The sequence below is a fragment of the Suricata suricatta genome, chromosome 10, assembly GCF_006229205.1.
Source record: "Suricata suricatta isolate VVHF042 chromosome 10, meerkat_22Aug2017_6uvM2_HiC, whole genome shotgun sequence".
Classification (NCBI taxonomy): domain Eukaryota; kingdom Metazoa; phylum Chordata; class Mammalia; order Carnivora; family Herpestidae; genus Suricata; species Suricata suricatta.
The window spans coordinates 75,146,113-75,163,986 of record NC_043709.1 but is presented as its reverse complement, the minus strand read 5'-3'; the positions used below and the strand labels follow the sequence as shown (position 1 = coordinate 75,163,986).

General features: G+C 39.0%; 1 protein-coding gene across 1 annotated transcript in view; it reads left to right on the top strand.

Moving 5' to 3' along the window:
• Window positions 1-17,459, top strand: part of BICD1 (BICD cargo adaptor 1) — a 225,426-nt gene extending 207,967 nt beyond the window's left edge. The window contains exons 9-10 of the mRNA XM_029955516.1: window positions 10,634-10,709; window positions 16,270-17,459. Coding sequence (XP_029811376.1) covers window positions 10,634-10,709; window positions 16,270-16,357 — 164 coding nt within the window. The 3' untranslated portion in view covers window positions 16,358-17,459. The remainder of the gene's footprint in view (window positions 1-10,633; window positions 10,710-16,269) is intronic.
• Window positions 17,460-17,874: the final 415 nt, after the last annotated feature.

The following is a 17,874-nucleotide window of genomic DNA, read 5'->3' as shown; positions in this document are numbered from 1 at the left end:
ACATTGGTGAAAACCTATAATTTTCAGATCCATCGCTTTACAGAAGAGGATACCCTGAACCTCTCAGAATATTTTCTAGTGTTGACTTTTTTTTAATGATGAAAAAAAAATTAAATAAGAAAATCAAACACATTTCACTGAGTGGTGTCTCATATGTTTTTCTTTTTGGGATATATTTTTACAGTTGATCTTTTTAGTGGGTTTTCGGTGGTAGTTTGTTTAACTTATTTCTATTTTGTGCCTTTTTGATGATGAATTAATTCTGACATTTCAAAGGTATAGCTGGTCTTCATCTGCTACGTGCTGTTGTTGACTTTGCTGAATGAGAACAGACATCATACCACCTTGAGTTAACTCTGTGCAGCTAACATTGTCCTTGGGAAGGTCATTTCTGAACAAAAGGCTATTTTCTAAAAGGTGTCTGGTATAAGAATCTGGCAGCAAAATGTACTTTTACCTCTTGGTGCCACTGTATTTCATCCCCCTCCCTCCTTTATCTTCTATCTTTCCCACCATAGGAGTTGGTTACACAATTTGCTCATGTTTTATTATACATTGTTCAGGAGCAGAAGGTTGCCTATACTGCAGGACATTTTTATATCTCTCTTTCGCAAGGTTTGAAATAAACAATAGATTGTGAATATTGCTTTGTTTTATCAGCTAGTCATATGATATCCATCAGGACAGCAAATGGAAAGCTGGATGAGAGTTTGTGTCTGATCTATAATGACTGAAAGGTCTAAAGATGTTCCCTCTTCTTCGCAAGCCATGCTCTGATTCTGCATCATTGAAGACAATTTTAATGCTTGTCAGCACAATGTGATAAACTACATGCAGTTGTCATTTGTATGAAGGTGGAGCCAGATGTTTTTTAAAGATTTGTTATCAGGTCATATTTTTGCATTGTCGATATTGAATTTTTTTCTCTGTGTTTCAACAATTCTGTCTTTACTATTCTTTGGAAAATTGTAATGAATAATGATTGTTTCTATCAAGGATATAAACATATAATGGAATTTGCTGTGTTCAACACTGATGGAAAGATCAGGCTGAAGTGTCTGGTGACATGAATTAGCAGATTACACTCCTGTTTAGTTGGAAATAAGGCTATTATATCTTACGGTGGATACTTTCAGAGAAACTAATGTATTAATAGGAAATGTTGTATGTTTGGCAAAAAGGGATGAGATAGCCAACTCTATGTGTTTGATTATAAAATGCTAAAAGTTGATTCACAGCTATCCATTTTTATTAGTGTCAATGTACCATTAAGTTCATCATTAGAATTTTATGAATATTTCAACTTTTCGTAATTACTGTCTATATTTATGTCAATGTTTCTATCTCGTGCTCTCATTATTTTTCTTTATATAATGTTTCTACTTTAAATATTTCTTATTTTTTCCTAAATGCTCTGTATGTCTGGGTTTTTTTCAGTTTATGTGTATAGGCATCCATAGAACTATTTAAGTGTTCAAGCCATTACTATTAGGAGAATGTATTTTGATGCTTCTTTTCATTATCTTTTCTGTTAATTCACTAACACACTATTAATCATTTTGTAGATTTAGTGAGGAATAATTTAGTATTGATGTTATTTGGCACACTTTAAATAATGGCAATTAAAAGTTATTTTCGATTTATACATCCAAGTTTTATAATGATCAAAGAAGAATTAATCACCCATTATCACTAAATTAGCTTTAAAACCTCTATCAGGTAGTAGTTCCTTTTTCTTACTTATAAGAAAGATGATGACAGGAATATCTAATTGTAAACTCTCCCTTCTTCAAGTGGGTCCATCAGACAATGCATTAATAAAGTACTAATAAAGAAACAAATCCAGGGATCCTTTAGGGAATGTGAAATCAGTATATTAACAAGTATTTTTCACCACATGCATCCCCAAGCAAACCATTGTGGGGAAATGAAGAATTATAAGAATGATAAGGCAAGGCAAGGAACCACAGAGAGTGACCAAGGAGATCAGATATACTGCAGGGACAGTGGTGGTCAAAGCTGTATACAAGAGTTTAGGGGAAGCTAATGCTTCCCCCTGGGTGGTTAGAAATAAAAACAAAACTTGTTAGTTCTGAATGGTCCAAGAGAAGAGCATTTCAGATGAATGTAATGATAGAGCCAAAAAAAAAAAAAATCAATGTCAAGATAATTTCATCATATCTTGGCTTTTTAAATTTTATTGTTGTCAAAGGTAGTTACTTTGTTTCTTCAAGCTGAAAACCTCATGGTCACCTTGACTTCTCCCCATGATCCCTCATGTATAACCAATGACCACTTCCTCTCAGTGGACCTGGGCTGTATGCTCACAGACATTCTCTCAACTGGTGTGAAAGTGGTATTTAATGTCCTCACTTAACAGAAAAACTAAGGCTCAGAACAGTTAAGTCACTTATTCAGTGTCCCTCAGCTACTGTTTGGTGAAGCAGGATCTAACCACAAAGGTCTCTCTGATGAACTTTAAATCTTATGCTGAAATGAAGGGAAGTTGAGGAACACAGGGGACAGAGAATAGAGAACGAGGAGGAAAGCAAAGAGACCACAGAGAATTGCTGCAGAAGCATCATTGGCAGATGGAAGAAAATTATTGTGATTTACCCATTATTCATCCCCAAGGATTATTGTGTAAAGCCTACACTTAAGACCTGGCTGTATGCACAAGTATGGCAGTAACTAATCATGGGGGTGCTATTATCAGCAAAAATACAGAATTGATGAGTTTGGGAGGCTTTTTTTAATATGTAATTTTTCTGTCTCTACATCAGTGCACAGTGCCTAGAAACTTGTATTTTCTGCTAACTACTAAAATATCATATTCTATCTGCTTAGTTTTCCCCAATACCACTAATTTGACCACTTTGGTGTTTAAAATGCTTTTTTGCTAAGAAGAAAGTCAGCAAGAATTTGAGTACAGATGTTCATTTAGAATTTGTGCTTCTGGCCTTTTGTGTATGTCTTTTCCCCTGAGTTTCCTTGAATTAAAATGTATTTATTTGTTCCAACCCTTAGACTGTTTAGAGTTTGGGAAAATTAAGTTCTCAGTTTACTTAGACTAGAGAGGTACTGGGGACAGAGTAAGAGACAAGAGTAGGGGTGATAATTGCTTCCACTTTGGAGCAACTACAAAGGCTCCATATTAGCTTGCGAGGGCTCTCATAACAAAAACCACAGACTGAAGGGCTTACACAATATACATTTTTTAATCCATAGTTATGGAAGCAAGAAGGCCAAGATCAAGGTTGAGCAGGATTGGTTTCTCTGGAGGTCTCTCCCCCAGGTGTGGAGATGGCCACCTTCACCTCACATGGCCTGGGTGGGCCCATCCTGGTGTCTCTTGTGTTCTCTGACTCCCAGTCCCTTCTGTCGCAATCTGTCAATCAGATTGGATTAGAGTTGACCCTATGGCAGCAGCATTTTCACCTAATGACCTCTCTAAAGATTCTGCTTCCAAATCTACAATAGTCACATTCTGAGGTAGTGGTAGGGCTTCTAACATATGAATTTAGGGTGACAAAATTTTGCCCATTACAGGCATTCAACTGGGCTTGCATGCCTCTCTGCAGGGGTCCCAAGAACATCACTTTTATCCTTCTGATCCTCAGTGTCCTGATATCTAAAATGAGGATCATGACAACTAAACTCAGTTGAGTTTTGTGAGCCCAAAAAACCTCTTGTTCACTATAAAAATCATACAAAAGGTGACAATGCACAAACTCATTAACCTTACTAGGCCTCAGTTTCTCATTTCTAAAGTAAAAATAAATCCTGCCTCTATAAGTTTTGTTTTTTGTTTATTTTTTTTAGGGTTTAAAGAGCTGTTGCATGCAAAATGCTTAGCCTGATGTCTGCATATATACAGCACTTACTAAATGTTCCATGTTACCATTATTTCTCATCCTTTCTTCTTCCTTCTACATTCCTTCTGCCTGCACTTTCTTTTCTGTTATTGCCCAACTTCCAATTAGTGACTAGTTTGGCAGCATATGGCCAGGTGTGTGGAAAGAAGAAAGAGGGATGTCCTTTCGTCTTTCAAAAAGCTGCAAAAGAGGATGTCTCTTTGTTTTCGTCATTAACTAGGGAGTTATCTTAGGACAATCTATAACTATCTCTGTTGAACTTCTATTTAATAACTTTCATCATTACACATTTTTTCTTTTCTACTGTTAATCATCTGTCCTCATTGAAAGGTCCTTAATGAATATTGACCATTTACTCCAAGTAAGTAAGATTTTTGTTCCAAAGTGATATCCATTTGAAAATAAGAGTAATGTCATTATTTATGACAGCAGTTGTTTAAGTGGGTGAATTTAATTACTGAACCCATCTTTCTTTAAGTGTCTTGGAAATAGTATATCAACTTAACAAAGGTATTAATCTTTCTCACCAAGAGGCATGTTTGCCATTTGTATCATGAATTTTCATTTTTCCCACCAATTTTTGAAGTATATGAGTTGCCATTTGTAAATGAGAAGGGAAAGAAAAGGGAAACACACATGCTCTTCCTTCTCACTTTTCTTGTTGAAGGAAAGATGCTTAAAAAATCATGGCCTTATGAAAGACAGAGGAAAAGGTGCTCAGGGAGAAACTGAATATGGAAATGAGAAGGTGAATTCCTAGGTAGGTCAGAGAAAGAAATGAGGAAATAAACTTTTTATACAATGGAAAAGAAAGATATTTCCCTGATCTGTAGACCAACGACCTTGAGACTGATCCTAGGGAAATTTCTAGAAGTGGATGGGTTTCATATTCTCAATATAGAATAGGGATTACTAACAGCCAACATGAGTTCATCAAGAATAACTTATGCTAGACTTACTTTCATTCTCTGTCTCATAAGATCAGGGAAAGTGGTAACATAATATACCTGAATTCTGGCAAAAAAACCAACCATGTATTTTGTAATATTTTTTAGGATAAGATTCTAGATGATGTAATTGGTTAGGTCTGTAACTGGTTGAATGACATCTTCAAAGGGCCCAAATTCATAGATTAATATTTATGACATATGGTTTCTACTTAACCTGACTCCATTATTAGTTACTAATCTTAGATAAAGATGAAGATATCAAGGTCATGATTATCACATTGTCTAATTTGAGGGAGAAATAACAGGGAGAGGACATTAATACGCTAGATGACAGAACAGGATCTAAAAGATGAAGCAGTAGAAAAAGGTGAGACTTACTGGAGATAAACACAAAGTTAATAGTATGTGAGGGGCGCGTGGCTGGCTCATTCAGAGGAGCATGCAACTCTTGATCTCAAGTGCCATGTTGGGTGTAGAGATTACTTAAATAAAAAAACTTTTTAAAAAAGTACATGAAATATCACATTGGCATTCCAGACACCCCGAGTAAAAGTTGGAGGAACCATGACTTGATGGCACCCTCTGTAGCCAAAGCAAGCCTATATGAAGCAGCAGTGTGATGCGCCTGCCAAAAAAAAAAAAAGAATTCATGCAGGCTTCTGCTCTTTTAAGAGGATGAGAATATCTCAAATGAGGCAAGACTGCTACCCCACTCCACCAATCACATCTTATCCCTCATGATTTCATTTCTGGACACCTCAATTTTAGATTGTTGCACAAACTGGAACATGGTCAGAGAGCAAGGCGGCGAGTGAGGGAAATTGAAATTGAGCCCTGTGAAGAATTGACATTATGTGGCCTGAGAAAAACTCAGAGGATGGAGAGAATCTTCATAGGAAAGTGTATAGCACCCGGCAGAGTTTGTGGTCATGAGGGAAGGAGATGTGGTATGGAAAATAAGATCTCATGAAACGGTAGGGATGCATCAGTTCTCAGGTCTGGAACCCAGGAGCTGGGGAGGCTGGCCACTCTGCAGGAGATTGTTTGCCACTAAGAGCTGGTGCGCTGCTCTCCGCAGGGCATCTGGGGACCCAGGAAGCTGTCCGTGCAGCTGCGCCGCTGCCGGGTGTGGTCTCCGGATCAGGGTGCATCTGCCAGGTCCTCACCTGCTCTCATCACTGCCTGCTGAGCACGGGGTGGAGCCAAAACACAGAGGTGTTCCCTGCCTCCTTCCACAGGAGTCTTTCTCTCCCTTCCTCCCCAAACAGCCACCAGTGGGCTCATGAGACTTTCTAAGACATTGACTTCTTTAAAAATTGGTTAATTTTCTAAGTTGCACTAGGAAGTTTAAAAGTAGTAGAAGCCTGAAGGGAAAACCCTATGACCCGACTTCTCTTCCTGTTCATTCATTTATAGAAATTGCATATTATCTCCATTCTTGCGCCTTTTGTCTTGCTTTGTGTTTTTGAGGGAATGGGTTGCTTTCAAATTACTATGTTAACTCTCTGGTGAAGTTCTTATTTTTTTTTAACTTTTTTTTTCATGTTTATTTTTGAGAGAGAGAGAGAGACAGAGAGAGAGAGACAGAGTACAAACAGGAGAGGCAGAAAGAGGGAGACACAGAATCCAAAGCAGGCTCCAGGCTCCCTGCTGTCAGCACACAGCCCAATGTGGGGCTTGAACTCACAAACCATGAGATCATGAACTGGGCCAAAGTCGGCTACTTAACTGACTGAGCCACCCAGGCGCCCCTGGTGAAGTTCTTATTTATGTTTCTTTGACTCTATGACCCCAGTATTTCCTAGAGGTAGCTAGTGTCAGTTTGAAACACAATCAGAGTAGTGTGTAGAAAATAGGCCTCATCATCAGAAAAGTCTGACTGTTTTAAATACTTGCTCTACCACTTTCTAGCTGTGTGACTGTGAGCAAGTTAATATATATGGTGATCATTCATTAATTTAATCAGCAAATGTTTGTGGAGCACCTACTATGATGCCAGTTCTGTATTTGTTGCTGGTGCCGTGAAAAATGTTAAAGGAAAAAATAGGGTATATGAGATTCTGATATTGTCCCATATACCAAAAATACTTATTTTCTTACGGTAGGAATAGTGAAAGTAATACCTCCAGAGTGTTGCTAAGACTTAAAACAGGTAACTAATATAATTTCTCCTTCCCTTTTTTTTTTTTAAAACTTCCTTTCTAGTCGGCTTATGTTTCTAGGAATGTCATACAGGGGTAGTTTTCACGTGTACACCAACGCAGACCTGTCAGTGCTTGAAGCTATAATATCCCTTGTTCATCTGCCCTTGAGACACTAACAATCTCTTGAAGATGCTCTGACATTTCTCAGGCCTGTAACCGCATGAATGTACAATGTTAATCTAGTTCAGTTCTGACCATTTCAAATACTTTAATTTTATAATGAAAGATTTTATGGCTACTAGTAGAGACCATAAACCATTTATCATTGCCAAGAAGTTCTTTGGCCAACTCCTTGTTTTAGGCATTAGCCTAGATGTTACAACCTCCAGGAAGCATTTCCTGACCACTCAGATTTATTTAAGTATTTCTGCTCTGAGATCCCTACATTTCCCTATCGTGGAAAGCAGTGCACTTATTTGTGTGTAAATTCAATGCCGCCTTTGGCTTATACAGTCCTGGATTCAAATCCAGCTCCACCTCTTGGTGGACTTTGGCTAGTTACTTACCCTCAGTCCCCTTTCCTCACCCATCAAGTGTGATTAATAAGACAGGGTTACAGGAGAGCATGCATGTTAGGTGCCTACACAGTGCCTGGCACATGGTAAGCAGTAAATACGTGCTAGGTGCTGTCATCATCGTCGTCATCATCATTATCATCACCACCTTCACCATCATTACCATCATATGATACTTTATTGTAGCTGTTGGTTGAATATGCTTGTTTTGCCCAATTGGCCAGGGACCATATCTTTTCTGTTTTCCTTTTGTTCCCAATGCCTAAGAATTTTGAACACACACTAGGAGTTTAGTAACTTGATTGTTGAACTGTTGGGATGAGTTCTGGTGGCTCAGATGACAGTTGTGGCTGCTGGGGTTCTTTAATATATCCTGCATGAGTCATATAATTGTCATCTTTTATGCCCTCAGAAATAAAGAGATCAGGCCTACTTCCTTCAGGAGCGAGTCTACCCCACAGTAGATCCTAGAAAGAGCAGGTGAGATTATGTGGCGCCCAGAGCATCTCAGAGCTAGAAGGGATTTTCCCAATCTCCTACCCACCCCTTTCATTTTATAAAGTACATGTTAGTACACATCTCACTGTTCAGTGGGCTTAGATGTATATGTCACTGGAGGGCTGTCAACCCGAGAAGAGAATTTTAAAAACATTTTTAATGTTTATTTATATTTGAGAGAGAGAAAGAGACAGTGCACAAGTGGGGGGAGGCAGAGAGAGATGGAGACAGAATCAGAAGTAGGCTCTAGGCTCTGAGCTGTCAGCACAAAGCCCACCGCGAGGCTTGAACCCTTGAGCCATGAGATCATGACTTGAGCCGAAGTCAGACGCTCAACCAACTGAACCACCCAGGTGCCCCAAGAAGAGAGTGTTAGAAGACAATTGAGTCCATATAGCTACTTTTCAAATTTTATTTTTCCATCTATCACCATCTTAATTGTGGAATTTGCCTTTTAACCTTTAAGAACAACACTTAGCTAAGTATGTATAAATAACAAGGGCAAAGTAGTAATGATAATTAGCCCAGAGGCAATGTTACTTCTAAAGGAGAAAAATACTGACACTCACTACAAATGTATAGAATATCTACCACTTATTAAACAGTTCGTTAAGGGAATACACTGTGATCCTGCTCCTCTGCCTGCTAAATTTCATCACAGAGCATATTTCTAATGAATAATAATTTGTAACTACCTCAGCAAAAAATTATTTCTAATGTAAGAGAGATCTGGGGAAAAATTTAGACCATGTAAATACTCAAATTAATTCTAAGGCTTCTCATTCCATAGAGGCCAAAATTTTTCTATAGAAGAGCTTTACCTCCTTGGAAATGGAAGACATAAGGCCAAATTCCAGAGTGGTTTTCCAAGTGTTCATTTTCATTTCCATCCATTGTATTTACCCTAATACACCATTGGAGGGCAGCACTCTCCTTCCTGGTTAACTTAAAACTGCATGTCTACAGATTGTATCAAAATCATTATTGGAATTAGTCCAAGACACCCCTAAATTATCATTTAGATCAGAAAACTATTGGAAAAGAGAAAAGGAGCATGAAGGATTTCATCCTTTAAGACTCTGAGTTTCTACAAAAGGGAATCATTGAGCTAACCAGCTGCAAAATGAGAAGACAAAGAGTTTAAGGGAAGAAAAAAGAATTCTCCAAGTGGAGAAAATGGAAATATCTGTTACATTTGAAGGACTTTTACTAAGTATGATAATATGAACACCAGCTACTCAGAATCAGATCTCATTCTTATTAATAAGCAATAATTAGTAAGCTACTCTGCAACAAAGACCACCTCTGAAAGGCTCCTTCCAGTAATGATGTTCCCTTGAATGAAGTCAAATCAGGCCTGTCTACTTAGCATCACAGACAGCTTTCATATGTTTTCAATGTTGTAAACAAAAGCACCAGCAGTGTTCACAAATTTTGGTTTTCTGGAATTATATAAGCAGGTTTTGCTGTATCGAGACTACCCCAGCTTTACAACAAGAGGTACTTAGAGATACAAGCCCGTGAATGGAAATTTCAGTAAAGCCTCAATAATTCAAGGCTATGGATCACAATTTTATAATTTGGCTTAAGTATTATCTAGATAACCGAAAAGGAAGGAGGTTTGCTACACAAATCTATGGTCTAAGCAGTTAGCAAAAGGACATGCTGCAATTATTTGAGAATAATTGAATTTTCAAGTCTAACTCTAATTTTAACTTTTTTGCAAAATCTTTTTGTGGAAATGTGACATATCCATTTCAGCTAGCCTCTCAGGTGACAGTCAGTCTGGTACCAATAAACAGACTGTTCTTGATTATTTTAGAATATCCAGTACACAGTCTTTCTCGGAGTAGATGATTAATGTAACTGATCAGCTAAAACAAAGAGTTTTACTAGCTAGCATTTTGCCAACCTAGTGTGAGGAATATTATGTGACTTTAAAATGGCAAAAATATAACAAAAGTGATTTTCCCATTCATATTAAATAGCTTTCTCCATCAGTCCAAGTTACTAACAATTAGCTAATAATAGACATTCTAATATTTCTGCTAGCAATTCTTGCTTTTGGGGAGAACTGTAAAGATGACTGCTCTCTCTGATATCTTATTAATCATGGAAAATATTGTATTGCATACTTTTCTCAATGTACCTATGGGATTGACAATATGCCCATGTGTCCTGACAATAAAGGCAGTTATCTGACTATGTCCCATTTTGAAAAAGCAGATCTAAGTGCTAAACATGTAACTACCATCAAGTTCAGAACTTGAAGATCTTTCATTATATTAATAGGTCCCTTTTTTTTAGATGTATCCAGATACCAAATATGAATGGCCATGTATGTTCAAAAGTACTTGAAAAATCTTATTACTAATTCTGTGTCAACTAATTTTTTAATACTGTATTTAATTAAGAAAAACATCCTGTCTTTTCGATTGGCATCATTCGGGGGGAACAAAGCTTAACCCAGATGTTTCAGTGTGAATGCACATTCCTCACTAAATCTCTCAGGCAAGTGCTTTAGTTACTGTTACTAACACGATGCTCTGTCATCTCTTTGTATACATGTCTAATTTATCAGTTTCTTGTAGATTGTCAGCAGCCTGCTGCCTCCGTACCGCCACAGTGCTCACAACTAGCCGGGAGGCAAGACTGCCCAACTGTCAGGTAAATTTGGATGTCATTTCTCTTCTCACCCAGCTGCATGTCAGACCCACGGGTCCCAAGCTCTTCTAACACCATAACTCCCTATCCATAATTATGTTTGCTACATTGTATCTCAAATATGGGCTATGCTCACGTACACTGGATACCTGAAGTCCACGGTTGCCCGATGGGAATACCAGAGAGCTAGAGTTTATTTTACTGGCCGCCAGGGGGTAGACTAAGGCTGCCTTCAGCTTCCTTGTGTGAGTAAATGCTTGGATTGCTCCAGCGGTTCATTACCTTCCCAAATACGAAACCTGGAATTGTTCGGATGTTTGCCCTACTTTTTCTTTTGCTTGTCTTCTGTCCTCAGAATATATTTCTCAGGCAAATAGGCAGGAAGAATAGAAAGCATATCTCATGTCTGTTGCAAGATAACTATGAAAAGGTTTCTGTTTTTTCTCCTCTCACTATCCTCATTAAAGCTGAATTTAAAAAGTGGAGAAAAACTTATATTAAAAAGAATATTTGCAGTGATATTGCCTTTATGTGAGATTAACTGAAGAATTTTAAAGGCAGCTTACTTACTCCCTGGACACTAAATTGGAGAGTTTGCTGACAACTTCTATTCCAATGAAAGCTTTACAAATCCATCATGAATTTACCTCCATGTGGGTGCATTCCCACTCGGCATCAGAGCGCCCCCCTCAGGACCTCACTGTTTTGTGGAATACTTTATCTCCAGTTATTTGGCCTCTGACGGTGCCAAGTTTTTATAGTCTACTTGGATAGTCTACTTACCATCCTTTCCGGATATTAATGTGTGCATTGCTCTTCTGCCAGGACAAGGCTGGTTTTGAGCAGGGGCAGGTCTCATTGGATGTCTACTTATGTCAGAAATAGATAGCAGCAGCTGGCCGCGTGCAGCCGTGGGTTAGAGCCGCCAGTGCTCCCCAGAAACGCAGCGGCAGCCCAGACCTCCATGTGACTTGGGGTCCAGGTGGTTTCCAGCCTGTAGAAGTGAGACGTGCAGCTAGCAGGAGGAGGTCCATGATTAAATAGGCCCCTGATAGATGTCTAGACTGCTAACAGGATTCCGGCAACAGAGTTACTTCAGGAACATTCTTTGCTAACATACGAATGCCAGTTTATTACAGCAGCCAACTAACTGTAGGGTCTCTTTAGTTGTGTAAGCAGCTGAATATAATTATAGATGTTCACACCCAACCTAGTGGGACACTGTGTGTGCAGCGGTGAAGGGGTCTCAATGCACCGTCCATTCTCCACCGAGCACCCGCACCCACCTGGGGCCTGCATCAGTGCCAGGCGCTCCACTGCCGTTCAGACCCAGGGATGCCAGGAGTGAGCGAATGAGCTCCTGAGGCAGATCCTTGGAGTTTAATTCCCACCCCTACCACCTGCTAGTTGTGTAATTGTGGAAAGTTGCTTTTGCTGACTCGGCTTTTGTGTGTGTCTTTTTGTTTGTTTGTTTTGTTTTCTTCACTGTAAAGTAAGGAAGAGAATAGTTTTGAGGGATTCTGAGGCACAGGCCTGATGCATAGTGTGCTCTCCGTATCTGTTACCACTACTGCCCATTCTCAGTGCCTAACTGTGGTCTCGTTCATAACTTCTCTAATTTGCTTGGGGAAAGTGTGGGGAAGCCTACTTCTTTTTTTGTTTTTGTTTTTCTGTTTTAATTTACATCCAAGTTAGTGAGCATATTGTGCAATAGTGATTTCATGAGTAGAATATAGTGATTCGTCTCCTACATAGGAGAAGCCTACTTCTTTGTTTCGAATAGGTAAGGAATGGAAAGGCTAGTGGGGAAATTTTTTTAATTGAATTTTATTTCACCTTCCTTTTTTTTTAGGAACCAGTTTGACTAAATGGTTACCTGCCCCATTTCCATATCTTCTGAGATACAGATACAGAATTTAGGTTGTTTGCTACACCTTCCCAGGAATTATTTCCTTTAAAGAAAAGCGATTTAATGAATTATGGATGTTTCCAGTTTCTACCCATGTGAATGCAGCATGATCCAATCTTCTGCTGGTCCTTGTTGTGGTTCACACAGAGAAACGATAAAGTACATACAGTCCTGAAAAGACTGTCCTTTTCCAAGCCACTGGAATTATGATTGCTTCCTTCCCACCCACACCTGCTGCCAAATGGACCGAGTTTAATGCCCTCACTGCTCTTTTCACTTCTTCAAGGCAGAAAAGTTAACAGCCAGCATTTGAATTCTTACCATGTACATGACATGTATTCCATTCTTCACAGTTTTTAATCATTACAAGCCCTGGAAGGTAGGCACAGTTATCACACTCATTTTTAAACCAGGAAACTGAGGAGGGGGAGGAGGTAACACGTCTTCTCTGGGGTCACCCGTCCTGAAAGCGGTGGAGCCCAGCGAGCCCCGCACCCATGGTCCTAACCACCACCTGCATCACTGTGCTGCCGGGAGCCACGCACCAGTTTTACGCTGGGCTGCTTAGAGGGTTTAAATCACCCGTGTTGGTGCTTTCTCCCTGAATTGAAAGGGAATGTTCATTTAATGAGAAACATGAGAAATAAAACATGCTAACAATGCTGAGTAACCATACATCAGTGCTCTCTACCTGTTTCTCACAATAAAACTTGTCTTATACTCCCTTCAGCTTACATATGTGCTCAAACAACTTTTTAAGTATATGGTTTTGAATACATAAGCATTTTGCTCATATTTTTCACTTTTACAGACTGATTCCATTATAGAGCTAAGTTATTAAAATTATTTGTAGATAATAGATATCATAATATGGACAGAGTCCCCAAGGTTTACTGCCTTGGATGTAATATTTAAATATATGAAGATGTTTCTTACTGAACACTTCTCCCCTTCTATCAAGTAGTTGCTTACTTGGATATAAAAAGAAACTTTCTGAAGAAATACCCATTTTTATATCTTAGTAATAGTTTCTTAGGTGGACTGTTTACAAAATGATCTACCTACAAAAGTAGATTTTTAAATGGTAAAGGTTGAATAACAGGTAGGTTCCTGAAGGTGTTTAGCAATCAGAACTGAATATATCCTGTACCTTAAATAATTAGAACTTCTCTAATATTTACATCTAAGAAATAATTTCTTAACCTATAAGCCAAGAACATGCTTCAGTCATATAATATATGTGTGATTGCATTAAGGTTTTTTAATCTTTATTTTTGAGAGAGAGACAGAGCCAGGGAGGGGCAGAGGGAGGGAGGGAGGGAGAGAGAGAGAGGGGGGGAGAGAGAGAGAGAGAGAGAGAGAGAGAGAGAGAGAGAATCTAAAACAGGCTCCAGGCTCTGAGCTGTCAGCACATAGCCTGATACGGGGCTCAAACTCATATACCGTGAGATTTATGCCAAAGTTGGATGCTTAACCGACTGAGCCACCCAGGTGCCCCTGTGTAATTGCATTTCTATGCAAATTTAAAATAACCACAGTGTATTATATTACACTGGGGCGCCTGGGTGGCTCAGTCCGTGGAGCCTCTGGCTTTAGGTAGGTCATGATCTCGCTGTTCCCAAGTTCTAGCCCTGCATTGGGCTCTGTGCTGAGAGCTCAGAGCCTGGGGCCTGTTTTGGATTCTCTCTCTCTCTCTCTCTCTCATTCTCTCTCTATCTGCTCCTCCCCTGCTCAGGCTCTGTCTCTCTCTCTTTTAATTGTTTAATAAACATTTAAAAAATTTTAAAATAAAGTATTTATGATCCCTCACTTTATGCAAAAAATCTGAAATAATGAACAGATTTTGAAATCATCATGAATAGCATAACATCGCGGCCAAGTGGACTATAACTTGGAGTTAAGCTGCGGCCACACCCTTCAGCTGGTCAAGCAGAAATGCGGTCTTCCTTGATCAAGAAGAGTATTTGGACTGTGTGGGGCCTTCGACACCCATCTTGTATGGCGTGACTGCCCCGTGCTGCTTGCCACAGCTTCTGTTGAATAACGTGTTTAGTTTCTCAAAAAAGAAACTTGTTCTTAATCACACAGATTTAATAGAAAGAAGCTTTGTTAGGTCTGTGGGAGAGTCTGTCCGGTACTGTTTCCTCGGCCATCTGACTCTGCGGAGGGCGCAGGGAGTCTCTGCCATACAGTATTTGTTTAGTCCTTGTGTTGAAGCTCCAGCTCTCCCAGGTTCACCTACCATGTTTTAAAAATAGCTGGGAAAAATCATTTCTATCGCTTGTTGCTCTAATTCAGAAGAGCACCTCCCCTTTGGGAGGTAAGGATAACCTCAAGATGATCAGTAGCTTACATAGTCATAATTTTGTATTAAAATTCAAGAGAGATCCTTGAAGGATAATTTCAATACCAAAGATACAAAGAATTTTTTTAACTTTTATTTATATTTGAGAGAGAGAGCACATGCAAATAGGGGAGGGGCAGAGAGAGAGGGAGATACAGAATCAGAAGCAGGCTCCAGGCACAGAGCCCGATGCAGGGCTCGAACTCACTGACCATGAGGTCATGACCTGAGCCAAAGTTGGATGAGCCACCCAGCTGCCTCAAGATAAAAATTTTTAATGGTAAATTTTAATGAATTCAATGATAATTTTAGCTTTAAAAACTATGATTAAATAAATAAGTAATAATCATGGTAAGCCATGAACAGTTTTTTCAGGTATTACTCCTGACAGAAATGAATTCTATGGTACTGAATTTCTTAATATATGAGGGTAAAAGCAGAGTTTTAGAAAAATGCCAATCTTTTTCTAGTAAAAAAAATTCCCCATACTGTGTGTTCCCCTCCATTAGTTACCTTGAAAAGGTCTGAACTCAAATGTGTTTTATAGTTTTACCTTGGGAAATTCAGTGATTTCACTCCCTTATCCTGCAAGATTATTCAAGACATTGATGAGCCTGAACATTTGTGCGTTCATTTAAAATGGAGGCTCTCAGAAGCAGTTGTTTGGAAGTCTGTACTATATGTTCAACAAATACCAAGTTTTAAAAACTGTCCCGTCTTATTTACACGGCTAAGCTAAAGCAAGCAGGGGGAACCTTTAGAGGAACCTTCCACAGACAAATGATTTATCCTATAGGATCCAGATCTGCCAGAGAGCTGTAGAGTTCTCCAAAGCCTTGGTCCAGCATTGACTACATTCCCCTGGAGCTTGTTAGAAATAAAGATTCTCAGGTCCCACCTCAGAGCTATCAAATCAGAATATGCATTTTACCAAGATCCTAGGTGATTGGCATGCACATTAAAGTATAAAAAGAACTGATTTGAAGAAATCTTGCAACTAACCCCAAGACCTAGGGGAAACGGGACGGTGCGCAGAAATTGAAGAGCAACATTGGGGAAAGAGTTTACATGTCTTTTTTCTGACGCATTTTTCTTTTTGTTTCTTTCTCTCTCTCATTTTTTTTTTTGATGCATTGTTTTGAAAAGCTCCAGCCATCTTAGCATGCTTTAGACTTAAATTGTTTAATGTGCAAAATTTCTGTTTACGTTTTAAAATTTTCTGTGAAGAGATCGTATCTCTCTAACCCTTGCAAGTGTGCCTGGCCCCCGTACATGCATTTCTTGCTGACATGCTTGTTTCTCATTTGCAGTCCTGACCTAGCTCTCCCTGAGGAGCAGCCACATTCCAGCCCGCAGTGCGCCCCTCTCCACTGTCTCTCCAAGCCTCCTCAGCCCTAGTCTCCACCTCCCACGGACGAATGTCTGAGGTGAATGCTTTGTAGCCACACACGGGATACTGCCCAAGACCCTGCGGGTGTTTTCTTCTCGGGTGTGAGAGGTAGGATTGGATTCGTGTTCGTCGTTTTGGAAGATGAAAGTGAAGAAGAATAACACAAAGCACAGACTCCAGTGTGATGAAACAGCTGATGGTTTCTCTAAGTCACAGACAGACTTCTGCAATCTAATGGCTATGGTGAATTAAACACGAGACATGAAAGGAAACAGGAGCCGGGTGTCTCAGATGGCTGGCTGTATGTACCTCGGTAGCGTGAGGAGACTAAGGCAGCGTAAGATACATAGATTGTAAAATCCTCTTTCCTTGTACTTCAGATTCAGCTGTAGAAGTCGAGTCCCATATTTTTGGTCATCGATATTTATTTTATACTTTATTTGCCACATGACTTATGTCTATAAAAATCATTTCTGTAAGAGGTGAACTTAATTCATTTATTTTTAAATACACATAATTTGCTCAATTAAGTATGAGTTTTAAGTTAGTTTGAGATCTGGAATCGACCAGACTGTGGTCATATTTCTTGCACAAAATAATAAATGAGGTGCATTGGAATGTTAACAATAACTGTATTTTGCTGCTACACTGATATTGTTTATGTGCTCATTTACATTAACTGCTGGTGGTTTTTTTTAAAACTAGAATTATTTACTTTATTAAGTAAATCTAAGAAAGACTATGTTATGATTCATTGACTTACTCAACTTTCAACAGCATCTTTAATTTTTTAAAACTGCAGACAAGTAGATCACTGGTGCTGCTCTCGTGTGTGTGTGTGTGTCTGTGTGTGTGTGTGTGTGTCTGTGTGTGTGTGTGTGAGAGAGAGATAATGTTCAGGAAGCTAAATAACGTGAAGGGGGAAAAAGTGTATTTATTTAATGACCAGATTTTTTTTTACTTTCCCAAATTCAGGGCCCCTACCATGAGTCTTTCCTGCAAAAAGGTATCAAACTGGGAAAAAATATACATAGATGTAAGTTAGCCTTTGGTTAATTAATTTACCCAGAAAGTGTTCAAATTTTGATTAAAAGTGTGTGTTTTGTTGTTGTTGGGTTTTTTCATAATGACTCTTCCTTGCCAAAAAACAATAGATAATAAACCTTAGCTCATTGTCTACTTTTGACAAACACTCAGGTGCCTACAATCATTATATTATATTGAGATAATACATGTTCCTAGTTCATTTACAGATTCTGCTGGGTAACTTTTATGACTTGATTTAAGGCAGTGGATTTTCAGAGCAAAATTTCTTTTGCACACAATCTGACAAACAAGGAGAACAGCTAATTGAGCTGAAAGGTCTAACAATCCTGGGCTCCTCAACTATCAAGTGCTGCCCACACAGTCGCTCCTAGCCCTGACTCCTTGTCTCCTCAGGTGGCCTTAGCTTATTTAAAACCATAGCGGTTTGACCTTTTCATGTAACTGTATCTGTAACTTCTCTTCCAAACAAAAAATTGTC